Source organism: Eucyclogobius newberryi, unplaced genomic scaffold (genome assembly GCF_026437365.1).
Source record: "Eucyclogobius newberryi isolate DKJ021-1_F unplaced genomic scaffold, fEucNew1.0.hap1 SCAF_1, whole genome shotgun sequence".
Classification (NCBI taxonomy): Eukaryota; Metazoa; Chordata; class Actinopteri; order Gobiiformes; family Gobiidae; genus Eucyclogobius; species Eucyclogobius newberryi.
Window position 1 is genome coordinate 980,152 of NW_027315723.1, and position 21,326 is coordinate 1,001,477.

The following is a 21,326-nucleotide window of genomic DNA, read 5'->3' on the forward strand; positions in this document are numbered from 1 at the left end:
ATTGACAATGACTCTTGGATGAGAGTCGAAACGTCTATTTTTTCAAACTGAGTCCAGATGAAACAACTGAAGCTTTTTCTACTATGGAACACGCCTGGACCAATGAGGGATTACACCGACATGTGCAATTACTGTTTAATTCATGTGCCGTCGTGACACATATTCATGTGCAATTACTGTCGTGATCACATGCAATGGTATTTATTTATTTATTTGTCTATGGGAGTTTTTATTTATTTATAGGAGATCTTCTACTGAAAGTGTTTTTCAGACTTCCTATAAGTGATCTGTTCTTCTGTTGTATCTACCTCTGTATCTACCTGCGTTGCACCAATGAAATTTCCCCATGTGGGACAATAAAGGAATATCTTATCTTATCTAACGTGCTTTGCTAGCTTTGTGTTGTTAACGTGCTTTGCTAGCGTTGTGTTGCTAACGTGCTTTGCTAGCTTTGTGTTGCTAACGTGCTTTGCTAGCTTTGTGTTGCTAAGGTGCTTTGCTAGCTTTGTGTTGTTAACGTGCTTTGCTAGCTTTGTGTTGCTAACGTGCTTTGCTAGCTTTGTGTTGCTAACGTGCTTTGCTAGCTTTGTGTTGCTAAGGTGCTTTGCTAGCTTTGTGTTGCTAAGGCTCCACATAGTCGTTAGCATCAGTGGAAACGCGGCGCTTTAGCACGAGATCAAGTCAGAGTTTGAGACAAATGATTATTTTGTGTTTATGCTTTTTGTCTCTTGTTTTGGCCTGAGTCTGCGTTCTCTCTCTCGTCCAATCATCTGGCTGCGCTGTGAAGCTCCTCCCCCTGAGCTAAAGTCCCCCTGGAGCCCAAGAGCCAGACGCTTTGGGAGCCAGAAGCTCTCAGGAGCCAGACGCTCTCAGGAGCCAGAAGCTCTCAGGAGCCAGAAGCTCTCAGGAGCCAGAAGCTCTCAGGAGCCAGCAGAGACTTCAGATTAAGACAGTTCAGGACCAAACTATCCAAAGAGAACCACGTCTTTAAGAAATACTGAGCTTGTGCCGCTCGTGGCCGCGTGGACAGCACAAATGTCGGCACTCAACAATTTGCTGCGTGTCCTTCCCCAGTCGTATCCCTGTTTCACTCTGCACTGTCCGGTCTAATTAAGCCTACGCGGCAAAAAATCCTTTACAAAAAAAAGGAAACATTCATATTTTGTGTGTGTGTTTTCAGTTGAGAGCCTCTACAGACCAAGTCCACCGCTCAAACCAGTCCCACTTCTGAAGGAGGACCAGACCAACCCGGGTCTGAACCCAGGACTAAACCCGGGTCTGCATCCAGGACTAAACCCGGGTCTGCATCCAGGACTAAACCCGGGTTTGCGTCCAGGACTAAACCCGGGTCTGAACCCAGGACTAAACCCGGGTCTGAATCTGGGACTGAACCCGGCCCAGATGAACCGGCCTCGGGAGGACTACGAGGACTACGATCAGCTGGTGGCCAAATCCCTGCTGAACCTGGGCAAGATGGCCGACTCCGTGTCCGAATCGTCCCACAGCGAAGACGAGGACGACGAGGAGAGAAGACGAGGGCTGAGCGTCGATCTGAACAGCGACGTGGTCCGAGAAACTGTGAGTCACCTTAGAGTGTATAAAGCTCTAAAGACACACCTCAGACTGTATAAAGCTCTAAAGACACACCTCAGAGTGTATAAAGCTCTAAACACACACCTCAGAGTGTATAAAGCTCTAAAGACACACCTCAGACTGTATAAAGCTCTAAAGACACACCTCAGAGTGTATAAAGCTCTAAACACACACCTCAGAGTGTATAAAGCTCTAAAGACACACCTCAGACTGTATAAAGCTCTAAAGACACACCTCAGAGTGTATAAAGCTCTAAAGACACACCTCAGACTGTATAAAGCTCTAAAGACACACCTCAGACTGTATAAAGCTCTAAAGACGCACCACAAAGCGGTATAAAGCTCTAAAGACACACCTCAGAGTGTATAAAGCTCTAAAGACACACCTCAGACTGTATAAAGCTCTAAAGACGCACCACAAAGCGGTATAAAGCTCTAAAGACACACCTCAGAGTGTATAAAGCTCTAAAGACACACCTCAGAGTGGTATAAAGCTCTAAAGACACACCTCAGAGTGTATAAAGCTCTAAAGACACACCTCAGAGTGTATAAAGCTCTAAAGACACACCTCAGACTGTATAAAGCTCTAAAGACACACCTCAGAGTGTATAAAGCTCTAAAGACACACCTCAGAGTGTATAAAGCTCTAAAGACACACCTCAGACTGTATAAAGCTCTAAAGACGCACCACAAAGCGGTATAAAGCTCTAAAGACACACCTCAGAGTGTATAAAGCTCTAAAGACACACCTCAGACTGTATAAAGCTCTAAAGACGCACCACAAAGCGGTATAAAGCTCTAAAGACACACCACAGAGTGTATAAAGCTCTAAAGACACACCACAGAGTGTATAAAGCTCTAAAGACACACCTCAAAGTGTATAAAGCTCTAAAGACACACCTCAGAGTGGTATAAAGCTCTAAAGACACACCTCAGACTGTATAAAGCTCTAAAGACACACCTCAGACTGTATAAAGCTCTAAAGACACACCTCAAAGCGGTATAAAGCTCTAAAGACACACCACAGAGTGTATAAAGCTCTAAAGACACACCACAGAGTGTATAAAGCTCTAAAGACAAAAAAAAATAAAAAATCCTACAATCCGCGGGGCCTTTTGAACACCAAAAATCCTACAATCCAGTGTAACACATGAAAAAGTCTGGCGGTAATGCGACAGGACTACGATAAAACACCAAAGAAGAAGAAGAAGAAGAAGAGCTAGTCTCCGGTCTGGAGGACATAAGACCATCTTTACACACAATGAGACACACACAAGACGACATAAGACCATCTTTACACACAATGAGACACACACAAGACGACATAAGAGCATCTTTACACACAATGAGACACACACAAGACGACATAAGACCATCTTTACACACAATGAGACACACACAAGACGACATAAGACCATCTTTACACACAATGAGACACACACAAGACGACATAAGACCATCTTTACACACAATGAGACACACACAAGACGACATAAGACCATCTTTACACACAGTATTTATTTATTTAAAGTGTTAAACACATTTAAAATAGAGGATTTAATCATAAAGGGGTGAGACAGGGTTGTGCTTGGTCCCCTCCCCTCCCCAGAAAAAAGTGATGTGTCTCAATTGATGGGACATAACATGTGATGCATTTTCTTCATGATATTGGTCCAATATCTGATACAAACCAAATGTACAAAAACTGAAATTCTCACTCACTGGCGCCCCCTCCTGACCATTAGAAAGATTTACCCATTTAAATGGCGGAATCTCTAGATATTTAGGTGTGGTACTTCATAGAGAACAATCAACAATCTTAGAAAAAAAACTATACTACTCTTTTCTCCACTACAAAGAAAGATCTTTATAAATGGACTCTGATCTCAAAGAATTGAAACTATAAACATTAATGTTTTGCTCAGATTTCTCTCTCTGTTCCAGACTGTTTGATAATTGAATTAAACTATCTCAAGATTTATGTGGAAAGAAACCTTGAATCTGATTTAAAACTACAATTATCTAAAAAAGGAAAAGGGGGCGGGGTCTACCTTGTGTGAAAAATGACTTTATTTCAGGTGAAATCACAGCGTTGCTGGTGTGATCCAGAATGTGAAGCTCAATGGTCTTATACTGAGAGTCATGTGGTGCCGGGGGTTCCTGTACAGGTCTTATACTGAGAGTCATGTGGTGCCTGAGGTTCCTGTACAGGTCTTATACTGAGAGTCATGTGGTGCCTGAGGTTCCTGTACAGGTCTTATACTGAGAGTCATGTGGTGCCGGGGGTTCCTGTACAGGTCTTATACTGAGAGTCATGTGGTGCCGGGGGTTCCTGTACAGGTCTTATACTGAGAGTCATGTGGTGTCAGGGGTTCCTGTACAGGTCTTATACTGAGAGTAATGTGGTGCCTGAGGTTCCTGTACAGGTCTTATACTGAGAGTAATGTGGTGCCTGAGGTTCCTGTACAGGTCTTATACTGAGAGTAATGTGGTGCCGGGGGTTCCTGTACAGGTCTTATACTGAGAGTCATGTGGTGCCTGAGGTTCCTGTACAGGTCTTATACTGATATACTGAGAGTCATGTGGTGCCGGGGGTTCCTGTACAGGTCTTATACTGAGAGTCATGTGGTGCCTGAGGTTCCTGTACAGGTCTTATACTGAGAGTCATGTGGTGCCTGAGGTTCCTGTACAGGTCTTATACTGAGAGTCATGTGGTGCCGGGGGTTCCTGTACAGGTCTTATACTGAGAGTCATGTGGTGCCTGAGGTTCCTATACAGGTCTTATACTGAGAGTCATGTGGTGCCTGAGGTTCCTGTACAGGTCTTATACTGAGAGTCATGTGGTGCCGGGGGTTCCTGTACAGGTCTTATACTGAGAGTCATGTGGTGCCGGGGGTTCCTGTACAGGTCTTATACTGAGAGTCATGTGGTGCCGGGGGTTCCTGTACAGGTCTTATACTGAGAATCATGTGGTGCCGGGGGTTCCTGTACAGGTCTTATACTGAGAGTAATGTGGTGCCGGGGGTTCCTGTGTGACCGGATCGTTCCTGCGTTGTGGATTAATTGAGTGGCCACGAGACACGGTTTTATCCGTTTATTCTGGTAAACAGAAACACAAAAATAAAGTCAAACGTGCCACGAGGCAACTCCAGCCCAAACTAAAATGGATATAACACACTTAAATCAACACACTACATACAAAACATGAAGGACGACCCGAGGGATGACTGACCTCTTCCCCGCACGGAGAGAACAGAAGGGAAGAGGAAGTCACGTCCATCACATTTATAGGGGGAATATAAGGGAACACACGAAGAAGAAGAAGGGGGCTGGAGGACACGGACAGCACAATAAAACAAACACCAGGCATGTTGAACATAATATTAAACAAAAATAATATAAGATTTTGTGTGATTATACATGAACTGGTTACACCTGTACAGTTCTTATACTGAGAGTCATGTGGTGCCGGGGGTTCCTGTACAGTTCTTATACTGAGAGTCATGTGGTGCCTGAGGTTCCTGTACAGGTCTTATACTGAGAGTCATGTGGTGCCGGGGGTTCCTGTACAGGTCTTATACTGAGAGTCATGTGGTGCCTGAGGTTCCTGTACAGGTCTTATACTGAGAGTCATGTGGTGCCTGAGGTTCCTGTACAGGTCTTATACTGAGAGTAATGTGGTGCCTGAGGTTCCTGTACAGGTCTTATACTGAGAGTCATGTGGTGCCGGGGGTTCCTGTATAGGTCTTATACTGAGAGTCATGTGGTGCCTGAGGTTCCTGTACAGGTCTTATACTGAGAGTCATGTGGTGCCTGAGGTTCCTGTACAGGTCTTATACTGAGAGTCATGTGGTGCCGGGGGTTCCTGTACAGGTCTTATACTGAGAGTCATGTGGTGCCTGAGGTTCCTGTACAGGTCTTATACTGAGAGTCATGTGGTGCCTGAGGTTCCTGTACAGGTCTTATACTGAGAGTAATGTGGTGCCGGGGGTTCCTGTACAGGTCTTATACTGAGAGTCATGTGGTGCCTGAGGTTCCTGTACAGGTCTTATACTGAGAGTCATGTGGTGCCTGAGGTTCCTGTACAGGTCTTATACTGAGAGTAATGTGGTGCCTGAGGTTCCTGTACAGGTCTTATACTGAGAGTCATGTGGTGCCGGGGGTTCCTGTATAGGTCTTATACTGAGAGTCATGTGGTGCCTGAGGTTCCTGTACAGGTCTTATACTGAGAGTCATGTGGTGCCGGGGGTTCCTGTACAGGTCTTACTGCAGATGACAGACGCTTCAGTCTGACGGAGGAAGTGAAGAATCCCTGGGTCAAATCTGTTCTTACGACATGGAAGGAGCTGATCAGAACATACAAACTAAACACAGACATTACAATCTTAAAGTGGTAAAACTTTATGACCAAAGGTTTTGTACCAAATAGAACTGAGCTGAGACTCAAGGTCTGGAGGACAAAAAGTCTAAAGGTTTTTCACCAGATGTAAAAGAGAATGACATGAAAAGATTTGATGTGTTGAAAGAGAAACAGGACTTTATAGTTTTTTACAAATAGAGTTTTTATAACCAAGACATGAAATAAGGTCATGACCTTTATGACCTCAGACTGAGATGTTTATCAAGGTCATGACCTTTATGACCTCTGACTGAGATGTTTATCAAGGTCATGACCTTTATAACCTCTGACTGAAATGTTTATCAAGGTCATGACCTTTATAACCTCTGACTGAAATGTTTATCAAGGTCATGACCTTTATAACCTCTGACTGAGATGTTTATCAATGTCATGACCTTTATAACCTCTGACTGAGATGTTTATCAAGGTCATGACCTTTATGACCTCTGATTGAGATGTTTATCAAGGTCATGACCTTTATAACCTCTGACTGAGATGTTTATCAAGGTCATGACCTTTATAACCTCTGACTGAGATGTTTATCAAGGTCATGACCTTTATAACCTCTGACTGAGATGTTTATCAAGGCTTATGAAGCAGAACTTTCAAGAGGAATAATGTATAAATTATATCAATGCATTTCTAATCTGGACAAATACTAAATATATTAACAACTAATTATGTTGTAAAAATGTGTCCATCTCAGAGGAGTACCCTACATCCACCTGTGGTTTTGGTGAAGTGCGCCACATTTCTTCATAACTCCAGGTCAAAGGTCAAAAGTCTCATTCTTCACAGGGAAATGCAACTGCTGTAGAAACAGCGCTACCAGGAGGCAAACCACTGTCACTCTGCCGACTGTTTTTGACATTTCACTCTGAACTTCAGAACTATGAACTTGGCCTCAAAACTCCTGCCATGGACACAATACATGGATACTTTTGAATGTACTTTTGAATGTACTTTTGGAATGTACTTTTGGAATGTACTTTTGAATGTACTTTTGAATGTACTTTTGGAATGTACTTTTGGAATGTACTTTTGAATGTACTTTTGGAATGTACTTTTGAATGTACTTTTGAAATGTACTTTTGAATGTACTTTTGAATGTACTTTTGGAATGTACTTTTGAATGTACTTTTGGAATGTACTTTTTAATGTACTTTTGGAATGTACTTTTGAATGTACTTTTGAATGTACTTTTGGAATGTACTTTTGAATGTACTTTTGGAATGTACTTTTGAATGTACGTTTGGAATGTACTTTTGAATGTACTTTTGAAATGTACTTTTGAATGTACTTTTGAATGTACTTTTGAAATGTACTTTTGAATGTACTTTTGAAATGTACTTTTGGAATGTACGTTTGGAATGTACTTTTGAATGTACTTTTGAATGTACTTTTGAATGTACTTTTGGAATGTACTTTTGAATGTACTTTTGAATGTACTTTTGAATGTACTTTTGGAATGTACTTTTGGAATGTACTTTTGAATGTACTTTTGGAATGTACTTTTGGAATGTACTTTTTAATGTACTTTTGGAATGTACTTTTGAATGTACTTTTGGAATGTACTTTTGAATGTACTTTTGTATGTACTTTTGGAATGTACTTTTGGAATGTACTTTTGGAATGTACTTTTGAATGTACTTTTGAATGTTCTTTTGAATGTACTTTGGAATGTACTTTTGGAATGTACTTTTGAATGTACTTTTCGAATGTACTTTTCGAATGTACTTTTGAATGTACTTTTGAATGTTCTTTTGAATGTTCTTTTGAATGTACTTTTGGAATGTACTTTTGAATGTACTTTTTGAATGTACTTTTGAATGTTCTTTTGAATGTTCTTTTGAATGTACTTTTGAATGTTCTTTTGAATGTACTTTTGAATGTACTTTTGAATGTACTTTTGAATGTACTTTTGAATGTACTTTTGGAATGTACTTTTGGAATGTACTTTTGAATGTTCTTTTGAATGTACTTTTGAATGTACTTTTGGAATGTACTTTTGAATGTACTTTTGAATGTACTTTTGAATGTACTTTTCGAATGTTCTTTTGAATGTACTTTTGAATGTACTTTTGAATGTACTTTTGAATGTACTTTTGGAATGTACTTTTGGAATGTACTTTTGGAATGTACTTTTGAATGTTCTTTTGAATGTACTTTTGAATGTACTTTTGGAATGTACTTTTGAATGTACTTTTGAATGTTCTTTTGAATGTACTTTTGAATGTTCTTTTGAATGTACTTTTGAATGTACTTTTGAATGTATTTTTGGAATGTACTTTTGAAGGTACTTTGGAATGTACTTTTGGAATGTACATTTGAATGTACTTTTCGAATGTACTTTTCGAATGTACTTTTGAATGTACTTTTGAATGTTCTTTTGAATGTACTTTGGAATGTACTTTTGGAATGTACTTTTGAATCTACTTTTGAATGTACTTTCGAATGTACTTTCGAATGTACTTTTGAATGTACTTTTGAATGTACTTTTGGAATGTACTTTTGGAATGTACTTTTGAATGTTCTTTTGAATGTACTTTTGAATATACTTTTGGAATGTACTTTTGGAATGTACTTTTGAATGTACGTTTGGAATGTACTTTTGAATGTACTTTTGAATGTACTTTTGAATGTACTTTTGAATGTACTTTTTGAAATGTACTTTTGAAATGTACTTTTGAAATGTACTTTTGAATGTACTTTTGAATGTACTTTTGAATGTACTTTTGGAATGTACTTTTGAAATGTACTTTTGAATGTACTTTTGGAATGTACTTTTGAATGTACGTTTGGAATGTACTTTTGTAATGTACTTTTTAATGTACTTTTGGAATGTACTTTTGAATGTATTTGAATGTACTTTTGGAATGTACTTTTGGAATGTACTTTTGAATGTACTTATGAATGTACTTTTGGAATGTACTTTTGAATGTACTTTTGTATGTACTTTTGGAATGTACTTTTGAATGTACTTTGGAATGTACTTTTGGAATGTACTTTTGAATGTACTTTTGAATGTTCTTTTGAATGTACTTTGGAATGTACTTTTGGAATGTACTTTTGAATGTACTTTTCGAATGTACTTTTCGAATGTACTTTTGAATGTACTTTTGAATGTTCTTTTGAATGTTCTTTTGAATGTACTTTTGGAATGTACTTTTGAATGTACTTTTCGAATGTACTTTTGAATGTTCTTTTGAATTTTCTTTTGAATGTACTTTTGAATGTTCTTTTGAATGTACTTTTGAATGTACTTTTGAATGTACTTTTGAATGTACTTTTGGAATGTACTTTTGAATGTACTTTTGAATGTACTTTTGAATGTACTTTTCGAATGTTCTTTTGAATGTACTTTTGAATGTACTTTTGAATGTTCTTTTGAATGTACTTTTGAATGTACTTTTGAATGTACTTTTGAATGTACTTTTCGAATGTTCTTTTGAATGTACTTTTGAATGTACTTTTGAATGTACTTTTGAATGTACTTTTGGAATGTACTTTTGGAATGTACTTTTGGAATGTACTTTTGAATGTTCTTTTGAATGTACTTTTGAATGTACTTTTGGAATGTACTTTTGAATGTACTTTTGAATGTTCTTTTGAATGTACTTTTGAATGTTCTTTTGAATGTACTCTTGAATGTACTTTTGAATGTACTTTTGAATGTACTTTTGGAATGTACTTTTGGAATGTACTTTTGAATGTTCTTTTGAATGTACTTTTGAATGTACTTTTGGAATGTACTTTTGAATGTACTTTTCGAATGTACTTTTGAATGTTCTTTTGAATGTTCTTTTGAATGTTCTTTTGAATGTACTTTTGAATGTTCTTTTGAATGTACTTTTGAATGTACTTTTGAATGTACTTTTGAATGTACTTTTGAATGTACTTTTGAATGTTCTTTTGAATGTACTTTTGAATGTACTTTTGGAATGTACTTTTGAATGTACTTTTGAATGTACTTTTGAATGTACTTTTCGAATGTTCTTTTGAATGTACTTTTGGAATGTACTTTTGAATGTACTTTTTGAATGTACTTTCGAATGTATTTTTGGAATTTACTTTGGAATGCACTTTTGGAATGTACTTTTGAATGTACTTTGGAATGTACTTTGGAATGTACTTTTGGAATGTACTTTTGAAATGTACTTTTGGAATGTACTTTTGAATGTACTTTTGAATGTACTTTTGGAATGTACTTTTGAATGTACTTTTGAATGTACTTTTGGAATGTACTTTTGAATGTACTTTTGGAATGTACTTTTGAATGTACTTTTCGAATGTACTTTTGAATGTACTTTTGAATGTACTTTTGAATGTACTTTTGGAATGTACTTTTGAAGGTACTTTGGAATGTACTTTTGGAATGTACATTTGAATGTACTTTTGAATGTACTTTTCGAATGTACTTTTGAATGTACTTTTGAATGTTCTTTTGAATGTACTTTGGAATGTACTTTTGGAATGTACTTTTGAATCTACTTTTGAATGTACTTTCGAATGTACTTTTGAATGTACTTTTGAATGTACTTTTGAATGTTCTTTTGGAATGTACTTTTGGAATGTACTTTTGGAATGTACTTTTGAATGTACTTTTGAATGTACTTTTGGAATGTACTTTTGGAATGTACTTTTGAATGTACTTTTGAATGTACTTTTGGAATGTACTTTTGGAATGTACTTTTGAATGTACTTTTCGAATGTACTTTTGAATGTTCTTTTCGAATGTACTTTTGAATGTTCTTTTGAATGTACTTTTGAATGTACTTTTGGAATGTACTTTTGAATGTTCTTTTGAATGTACTTTTGAATGTACTTTTGGAATGTACTTTTGAATGTACTTTTGAATGTTCTTTTGAATGTACTTTTGAATGTTCTTTTGAATGTACTTTTGAATGTACTTTTGAATGTACTTTTGAATGTACTTTTGGAATGTACTTTTGGAATGTACTTTTGAATGTTCTTTTGAATGTACTTTTGAATGTACTTTTGGAATGTACTTTTGAATGTACTTTTCGAATGTACTTTTGAATGTTCTTTTGAATGTTCTTTTGAATGTTCTTTTGAATGTACTTTTGAATGTTCTTTTGAATGTACTTTTGAATGTACTTTTGAATGTACTTTTGGAATGTACTTTTGAATGTTCTTTTGAATGTACTTTTGAATGTACTTTTGAATGTACTTTTGAATGTACTTTTGAATGTACTTTTCGAATGTTCTTTTGAATGTACTTTTGGAATGTACTTTTGAATGTACTTTTGAATGTACTTTTTGAATGTACTTTCGAATGTATTTTTGGAATTTACTTTGGAATGCACTTTTGGAATGTACTTTTGAATGTACTTTGGAATGTACTTTGGAATGTACTTTTGGAATGTACTTTTGAAATGTACTTTTGGAATGTACTTTTGAATGTACTTTTGAATGTACTTTTGGAATGTACTTTTGAATGTACTTTTGAATGTACTTTTGGAATGTACTTTTGAATGTACTTTTGGAATGTACTTTTGAATGTACTTTTCGAATGTACTTTTGAATGTACTTTTGAATGTACTTTTGAATGTACTTTTGGAATGTACTTTTGAAGGTACTTTGGAATGTACTTTTGGAATGTACATTTGAATGTACTTTTGAATGTACTTTTCGAATGTACTTTTGAATGTACTTTTGAATGTTCTTTTGAATGTACTTTGGAATGTACTTTTGGAATGTACTTTTGAATCTACTTTTGAATGTACTTTCGAATGTACTTTTGAATGTACTTTTGAATGTACTTTTGAATGTTCTTTTGGAATGTACTTTTGGAATGTACTTTTGGAATGTACTTTTGGAATGTACTTTTGAATGTACTTTTGGAATGTACTTTTGGAATGTACTTTTGAATGTTCTTTTGAATGTACTTTTGAATGTACTTTTGGAATGTACTTTTGAATGTACTTTTCGAATGTACTTTTGAATGTTCTTTTCGAATGTACTTTTGAATGTACTTTTGGAATGTACTTTTGAATGTTCTTTTGAATGTTCTTTTGAATGTACTTTTGAATGTACTTTGGAATGTACTTTTGGAATGTAATTTTGAACGTACTTTTGAATGTACTTTGGAATGTACTTTTCGAATGTACTTTGGAATGTACTTTTCGAATGTACTTTTGAATGTACTTTTGGAAAGTACTTTTGAATGTACTTAGGACTGTACTTTGTAATGTACTTTTGAATGTACTTTGTAATGTACTTTTGAATGTACTTTTGGAATGTACTTTTGAATGTAATTTTGAATGTACTTTTGGAACGTACTTTTCGAATGTACTTTTGAATGTACTTTTGAATGTACTTTTGAATGTTCTTTTGAATGTTCTTTTGAATGTTCTTTTGAATGTACTTTTCGAATGTACTTTTGAATGTACTTTTGAATGTACTTTTGGAATGTACTTTTGAATGTTCTTTTGAATGTACTTTTGAATGTACTTTTGGAATGTACTTTTGAATGTACTTTTGGAATGTACTTTTGAATGTACTTTTCGAATGTACTTTTGAATGTACTTTTGAATGTACTTTTGAATGTATTTTTGGAATGTACTTTTGAAGGTACTTTGGAATGTACTTTTGGAATGTACATTTGAATGTACTTTTCGAATGTACTTTTCGAATGTACTTTTGAATGTACTTTTGAATGTTCTTTTGAATGTACTTTGGAATGTACTTTTGGAATGTACTTTTGAATCTACTTTTGAATGTACTTTCGAATGTACTTTCGAATGTACTTTTGAATGTACTTTTGAATGTACTTTTGAATGTTCTTTTGGAATGTACTTTTGGAATGTACTTTTGGAATGTACTTTTGAATGTACTTTTGAATGTACTTTTGGAATGTACTTTTGGAATGTACTTTTGAATGTTCTTTTGAATGTACTTTTGAATGTACTTTTGAATGTACTTTTCGAATGTACTTTTGAATGTACTTTTGAATGTTCTTTTCGAATGTACTTTTGAATGTACTTTTGGAATGTACTTTTGAATGTTCTTTTGAATGTACTTTTGGAATGTACTTTTCGAATGTACTTTGGAATGTACTTTTCGAATGTACTTTTGAATGTACTTTTGAATGTACTTTTCGAATGTACTTAGGACTGTACTTTGTAATGTACTTTTGAATGTACTTTGTAATGTACTTTTGAATGTACTTTTGGAATGTACTTTTGAATGTACTTTTGAATGTACTTTTGAATGTACTTTTGGAATGTACTTTTGAATGTACTTTTCGAATGTACTTTTGAATGTACTTTTGAATGTTCTTTTGAATGTACTTTTGAATGTACTTTTGAATGTACTTTGGAATGTACTTTTGGAATGTAATTTTGAACGTACTTTTGAATGTACTTTGGAATGTACTTTTGGAATGTACTTTTGAATGTTCTTTTGAATGTACTTTTGAATGTACTTTTCGAATGTACTTTGGAATGTACTTTTCGAATGTACTTTTGAATGTACTTTTGGAAAGTACTTTTGAATGTACTTTGGACTGTACTTTGTAATGTACTTTTGAATGTACTTTGTAATGTACTTTTGAATGTACTTTTGGAATGTACTTTGTAATGTACTTTTGAATGTACTTTTGGAACGTACTTTTGGAACATCACAAAGAAATGGACACAAACATCACCAACGATCAAGGACCGGAACAGACATCAGGCAAATGGAAAAATAACATTCAGACTTCATGTGGAAATGGACACATTTGACACTTATTTCAATTCTTCTGTTATAATTATGTTTCTTTTGTCAATAGTTTATTTGTAACATTCTTTCTGTTTTCACGCTCTGGTCTTGTTTTGAGTCTGTTCTGGGTTTAATGTTTGAAACTATAAAAAATGAAAAATAAGAATTATATTTAAACAAACATCTCAACGTTCAATAGAAATAATAGTTTAACAGGTCAAATTAGTCGACTAGTTCCTCCTCTGCTCCTCCTCCTCTGCTCCTCCTCTGCTCCTCCTCCTCTGCTCCTCCTCCTCTGCTCCTCCTCTGCTCCTCCTCTACTCCTCCTCTACTTCTCCTCTGCTCCTCCTCTTCCCCATCCTCTACACTCCTCCTCCTCTGCTTCTCCTCTACACTCCTCCTCCTCTGTTCATCCTCCTCTTTTCCTCCTCCTCTGCTCCTCCTCCTCTGCTCCTCCTCCTCTACACTCCTCCTCTGTTCCTCCTCCTCTACACTCCTCCTCTGTTCCTCCTCCTCCTCTACACTCCTCCTCTGTTCCTCCTCCTCTACTCCTCCTCTACACTTCTCCTCTGCGCCTCCTCCTCTGCTCCTCCTCTGCTCCTCCTCTGCTCCTCTGTTCCTCCTCTGCTCCTCCTCTACTCCTCCTCTGCTCCTCCTCTACTCCTCCTCTGCTCCTCCTCTTCCCTCTCTACACTCCTCCTCCTCTACACTCCTCCTCTGTTCCTCCTCCTCTACACTCCTCCTCTGTTCCTCCTCCTCTACTCCTCTACACTTCTCCTCTGCTCCTCCTCTGTTCCTCCTCCTCTGCTCCTCTTCTGTTCCTCCTCTGCTCCTCCTCTACTCCTCCTCTACTCCTCCTCTGCTCCTCTACTCCTCCTCTGCTCCTCCTCTACACTCCTCCTCCTCTGTTCCTCCTCTGTTTATCCTCCTCTGTTCCTCCTCCTCTGCTCCTCCTCCTCTACACTCCTCCTCTGTTCCTCCTCCTCTGTTCCTCCTCCTCTACACTTCTCCTCTGCTCCTCCTCCTCTGTTCCTCCTCCTCTGCTCCTCCTCCTCTGCTCCTCCACCTCTGTTCCTCCTCCTCTACACTTCTCTGCTCCTCCACCTCTACACTCCTCTGCTCCTCCTCTACTCCTCTACACTTCTCCTTCTCTGCTCCCCCTCCTCTGTTCCTCCTCCTCTACACTCCTCCTCTGCTCCTCCGCCTCTACATTCCTCCTCTACACTCCTCCTCCTCTGCCCCTCTTCTGCCCCTCTGCTCCTCTGACTCTCTCTGTCACCCTATAGGTCGACTCCTTGAAGCTCCTTGCTCAGGGGCACGGGGCGGTGATGGCGGACGATGGTTACCCAGAATGCAGTGCGGTGGAGGAGGCGAGGGGCGAGGAGTGTCTGAGGAGCCAGTGCTTTCTGGGCGAGTCTCCTCTGCACCTCCACAGCCAAAACCAAAGCCAAGTCAACCACATCCACAGGTCTTTACATCAAATATCAATGTATTATTATGATATTTGACTTTGTGACACAATCATCTAAACGTTTTCATTTAAAATTAGTACATTTCTCTCAGATTTTTTATTGAAATATATTTAGTTTGTTGTGATCGACAACATTATCACAACATTAGAACAACATTAGAACAACATTAGCACATTATTAGCACAACATTAGCACAACAGTAGCACAACATTAGCACAACATTAGAACAACATTAGCACAACATTAGCACAACATTAGAACAACATTAGCACAACATTAGCACAGCATTAGAACAACATTAGCACAACATTAGCACAACATTAGAACAACATTAGCGCAACATTAGTGCAACATTAGCACAACAGTAGCACAACATTAGCACAACATTAGAACAACATTAGCGCAACATTAGAACAACATTAGCACATCATTAGCACAACAGTAGCACAACAGTAGCACAACATTAGCACAACATTAGAACAACATTAGCACAACATTAGAACAACATTAGCACAACATTAGCACACCATTAGCACATCATTAGCACAACATTAGAACAACATTAGCACAACATTAGAACAACATTAGCACAACATTAGCACAACAGTAGCACAACATTAGCACAACATTAGAACAACATTAGCACAACATTAGCACAGCATTAGAACAACATTAGCACAACATTAGCGCAACATTAGAGCAACATTAGTGCAACATTAGCACAACATTAGCACAACATTAGAACAACATTAGCACAACGTTAGCACAACGTTAGAACAACGTTAGCGCAACGTTATCGCAACATTAGCGCAACATTAGAGCAACATTAGTGCAACATTAGTGCAACATCAGCACAACATTAGCACAACATTAGCACAACATTAGCACAACATTAGCACAACATTAGCGCAACATTAGCACATCATTAGCACATCATAAACACATCATTAGCACAACATTAGCATAACATTAGCACAACATTAGCACAACATTAGCACAACATTAGCACAACATTATCACAACATTAGAACAATATTAGAACAACATTAGCACAACATTAGAACAACATTAGCGCAACAGTAGCACAACATTAGCACAACATTAGAACAACATTAGCACAACATTAGCACAACATTAGAACAACATTAGCACAACATTAGCACAGCATTAGAACAACATTAGCACAACATTAGAACAACATTAGCACAACATTAGCACAACATTAGCACAACATTATCACAACATTAGCACAACATTAGCACAACATTAGCACAACATTAGCACATCATTAGCACAACATTAGCACAACAGTAGCACAACATTAGCTCAACATTAGCACAACATTATCACAACATTAGAACAATATTAGAACAACATTAGCACAACATTAGAACAACAGTAGCACAACATTAGCACAACATTAGAACAACATTAGCACAACATTAGCACAACATTAGCACAGCATTAGGACAGCATTAGCACAGCATTAGCACAGCATTATCACAGCATTAGCACATTACAGTCATCAAAAGTCAGAGTTAAAAATGAAACTACAACAAAATGATCACTGCTTGTTATCTCTGTTCTGCCCTCCAGGTACGACGACGGTCCGGACAGCGTCGCTGATGGCTCATACTGCGAGATGACGCCCCTGCTGGACGACCAGGGCAGTGCGAGCGGATACAGCCCAGAGCCGGACGAGGACACGACTTCTGTTGCCTCTGAGCGCTCGGACGAGACGTACGACATGAGCAAAGGAAACCTGAGTCTGCTGGAGAAAGCCATCGCTCTGGAGACACAACGTGCCCAGACCCTGAAGGAGCGAGGGGAAAGACGGAGACACGACAGACACGACAGACACGACAGACACGACAGACACGACAGACACGACAGACACGACAGACACGACAGACACGACAGGCACGACAGCTTCCGGAGAGGATACTACGGGAGAGGTATGACACCAGCACAGAACAGCCATGTTTCCACTGGTTTTCTTTGGATAGTTTGGTCCTGATGTGTCTCAGTCTGAAGTCTCTGGGCCTGTTTCGTGGATCCAAAGTGGCCCCTGAGAGGTTCTAGCTCCCAAAGCAGTCTGGCTCTTGGGCTCCAGGTGGACTTTAGCTCAGGGGGAGGAGCCTCCACAGCATAGCCAGATGATTGGACGAGAGAGAACGCAGACTCAGGCCAAAACAAGAGGCAGAAAGCAGAGAAACACAAAAGAATCATTTGTTTCCAAACTCTGACTTGATCTCGTGCTAAAGCGCCGTGTTTCCACTGATGCTAACGACCATGTGGAGCCTTAGCAACACAAAGCTAGCAAAGCACGTTAGCAACAGCCGTTTCCTGTTTATGGCCGCACAGCACTAGCTTTGTCAAGAGCCACAATCTGATATTTTCAGGTCATAAAGCGTCTGACATGATCCAAAGCCAAAGCAGGACATAAAGAGAGGTTCAAACGCGGCGTCGAGGCTTTGAGAGAAGTCAAAGAAATGAGGCAAAACTGTTCCTGTGCACGCTCGCTTTAGCCACGCCCCTCACACACACACACTGGAATTACTAAACGTCTTTTTGTGACTCAGATCGACCTCAGGATTTAAAAGTGTCAGGAGGATTTATATCAGAACCAAGCAGGACCAGAGACAGAACCAGGCCTGAACCGGGTCCGTTTAAAACCTGAATTAAAGGGTTGAGTCAAATATTACGGTTTTATTATGATGTCTATTAGCTGCTGATTTTCTTCAGATGAATAAAGTATCTGAACATAAGTGGTGCTGCTGGTCTGGTGCTGCTGGTCTGGTGCTGCTGGTCTGGTGCTGCTGGTCTGGTGCTGCTGGTCTGGTGCTGCTGGTCTGGTGCTGCTGGTCTGGTGATGCTGGTCTGGTGCTGCTGGTCTGGTGCTGCTGGTCTGGTGATGCTGGTCTGGTGCTGCTGGTCTGGTGCTGCTGGTCTGGTGCTGCTGGTCTGGTGCTGCTGGTCTGGTGATGCTGGTCTGGTGATGCTGGTCTGGTGCTGCTGGTCTGGTGCTGCTGGTCTGGTGATGCTGGTCTGGTGATGCTGGTCTGGTGCTGCTGGTCTGGTGCTGCTGGTCTGGTGATGCTGGTCTGGTGATGCTGGTCTGGTGCTGCTGGGCCTCACACACTGAGATGACGTGGTTCCCTTTTGTCTCCAGATTTGTCGCGAGGAGAGAAGAAGGAGAGCAAGTGTCCGACGCCCGGCTGTGATGGGACGGGTCACGTGACCGGGCTGTACCCGCATCACCGCAGTCTGTCCGGGTGTCCGCACAAAGACCGGGTTCCTCCTGAGAGTGAGTGACGCAAACGGCATGTCTGTGTGTGTGTGTGTCTGTGTCTGTGTCTGTGTGTCACTGTGTGTCACTGTGTGTCACTGTGTGAGTGTGTTTGTCTGTGTGTGTGTGTGTGTGTCTGTGTGAGTGTGTGTGTGTGTTTGTCTGTGAGCTCTGTGTGTGTGTGTGTCTGTGTGAGTGTGTGTGTGTGTTTGTCTGTGTGTGTGTGTGTGTGTGTGTCTGTGTGAGTGTGTGTGTGTGTGTTTGTCTGTGAGCTCTGTGTGTGTGTGTGTGTGTGTTTGTCTGTGTGTGTGTGTTTGTCTGTGTGAGTGTGTGTGTGTGTGTTTGTCTGTGAGCTCTGTGTGTGTGTGTGTGTGTGTGTGTGTGTGTGTGTGTGTGTGTGTGTTTGTCTGTGTGTTTGTGTTTGTGTGTGTCTGTGTGAGTGTGTGTGTGTGTGTTTGTCTGTGTGAGTGTGTGTGTGTGTTTGTCTGTGAGCTCTGTGTGTGTGTGTGTGTGTGTTTGTCTGTGTGTGTGTTTGTCTGTGTGTGTCTGTGTGAGTGTGTGTGTGTGTGTTTGTCTGTGTGTGTGTGTGTGTTTGTCTGTGTGTGTCTGTGTGAGTGTGTGTGTGTGTGTTTGTCTGTGTGTGTGTGTGTGTGTGTGTGTGTCTGTGTGAGTGTGTGTGTGTGTGTTTGTCTGTGAGCTCTGTGTGTGTGTGTGTGTGTTTGTCTGTGTGAGTGTGTGTGTGTGTGTTTGTCTGTGAGCTCTGTGTGTGTGTGTGTGTGTGTTTGTCTGTGTGTGTGTGTGTGTGTGTGTGTGTGTGTTTGTCTGTGTCTGTGTGAGTGTGTGTGTGTTTGTCTGTGTGAGTGTGTGTGTGTTTGTCTGTGTCTGTGTGTGTGTGTGTGTGTGTGTGTGTGTGTGTGTTTGTCTGTGTCTGTGTGAGTGTGTGTGTGTGTGTTTGTCTGTGTGTGTGTGTGTGTGTGTGTGTGTCTCTGTGTTTGAGTTCAATGGATTGTGGTGTGAGTGGCGGGCAGTGTTTACTATAATTATAAATATTAACTGTGGTTTGTTCGATATTACGTTTTTGATAAAGATTTGATTCAGGCGGAAATTGTTACTATGAATATTGAAATCACCTTTTTACTTATGTAAGAACACTATGGTAAACTCCTCCAATCGTCGCTTCTGTCTCTTTTTGTTCCTTTTCTGTTCCTTTTCTGTTCCTTTGATTGGCCCGTGTCTGTGTGGGCGGGGCATGCTCAGTGTTCTAGTGTCTCTTAACCTCCTGACCTTTTCTCTGCTCCTTTACTGCGGCTGCCGTTTTCTCCCCTCTCTTTTCCTCCTAACTTCCTCTCCTGACCTCTCTTTGTCTCCTAACCGTTTGTTTCCTAACTTCCTCCCTTGTCTCCTCACTTCCCTCTCTCGTTCCCTCTCTCGTCTCCTAACTCCTTTCCCCCGTGAAGTCCTTGCGATGTACGAGAACGTGCTAAAATGTCCCACTCCGGGCTGCTCTGGACGCGGCCACGTAAACAGCAACAGGAACTCGCATCGAAGGTGAGGCTGGGACCAAAGACCTCCATCCTGGGGTTTCAGAATGATGCTTGATCACGGCGACATACATTCTCTCTTTTAACATTCTCTCTTTAACACTGTTCCAACACCGTCCCTCGTCACAAACAGCTGCCGTTGAATGAATGAATCCTGTTTGCGAGCTCGTCTTCTCTGCTTCTTCTCTGAGCCTCACAAAAACACAAAGTTATAGATCTGGAGGTTTTTAACTCCATAAATCACCACAGACTTGTTCTGACCATTTCTGACCCAGATCCCCTCAGTTCGAACCGTGTGCTACATTAGCATTAGCATGTCGCAGAAGCGTGCGGTGACTTTTATGCATGTGCAAAGCAGACCTGGGGTGTTCATCAATATTCAGTTTATAGTAGAAGAGTGAAAAAAAAGAAAGAAAAGAAAATGGAGGGTGGGCTTTGAACCCAGGTGAAGAGTGAAGAGCGGATTCTGTAGAGCTTCTCTTCTCCTCTGCACATGCTCAGTTAGAGCTTCTCTTCTCCTCTGCACATGCTCAGTTAGGACTTCTCCTCTGCACATGCTCAGTTAGAGCTTCTCTTCTCCTCTGCACATGCTCAGTTAGAGCTTCTCTTCTCCTCTGCACATGCTCAGTTAGAGCTTCTCTTCTCCTCTGCACATGTTCAGTTAGGGCTTCTCTTCTCCTCTGCACATGCTCAGTTAGGGCTTCTCCTCTGCACATGCTCAGTTAGAGCTTCTCTTCTCCTCTGCACATGTTCAGTTAGGGCTTCTCCTCTGCACATGCTCAGTTAGGGCTTCTCTTCTCCTCTGCACATGTTCAGTTAGGGCTTCTCCTCTGCACATGCTCAGTTAGGGCTTCTCTTCTCCTCTGCACATGCTCAGTTAGAGCTTCTCTTCTCCTCTGCACATGCTCAGTTAGAGCTTCTCTTCTCCTCTGCACATGTTCAGTTAGGGCTTCTCCTCTGCACATGCTCAGTTAGGGCTTCTCTTCTCCTCTGCACATGCTCAGTTAGGGCTTCTCCTCTGCACATGCTCAGTTAGAGCTTCTCTTCTCCTCTGCACATGTTCAGTTAGGGCTTCTCCTCTGCACATGCTCAGTTAGGGCTTCTCTTCTCCTCTGCACATGTTCAGTTAGGGCTTCTCCTCTGCACATGCTCAGTTAGGGCTTCTCTTCTCCTCTGCACATGCTCAGTTAGGGCTTCTCTTCTCCTCTGCACATGCTCAGTTAGTGCTTCTCTTCTCCTCTGCACATGCTCAGTTAGAGCTTCTCTTCTCCTCTGCACATGCTCAGTTAGAGCTTCTCTTCTCCTCTG

The 21,326-nt window shown here is 39.9% G+C and overlaps 1 protein-coding gene across 3 annotated transcripts in view; it reads left to right on the forward strand.

Moving 5' to 3' along the window:
• LOC140359811 (myelin transcription factor 1-like protein) overlaps positions 1-21,326 on the forward strand; it is a 55,096-nt gene that overhangs the window by 15,257 nt on the left and 18,513 nt on the right. For 2 of the 3 annotated variants that reach the window (XM_072445397.1, XM_072446085.1), the window contains exons 1-5: positions 1,311-1,578; positions 15,003-15,184; positions 16,785-17,143; positions 18,361-18,495; positions 19,935-20,025. In XM_072445397.1, coding sequence (XP_072301498.1) covers positions 1,402-1,578; positions 15,003-15,184; positions 16,785-17,143; positions 18,361-18,495; positions 19,935-20,025 — 944 coding nt within the window. In that variant the 5' untranslated portion in view covers positions 1,311-1,401. Of the gene's footprint in view, positions 1-1,180; positions 1,579-15,002; positions 15,185-16,784; positions 17,144-18,360; positions 18,496-19,934; positions 20,026-21,326 lie in introns of those variants that run through there. The other variant, XM_072446935.1, reaches the window with a different exon arrangement.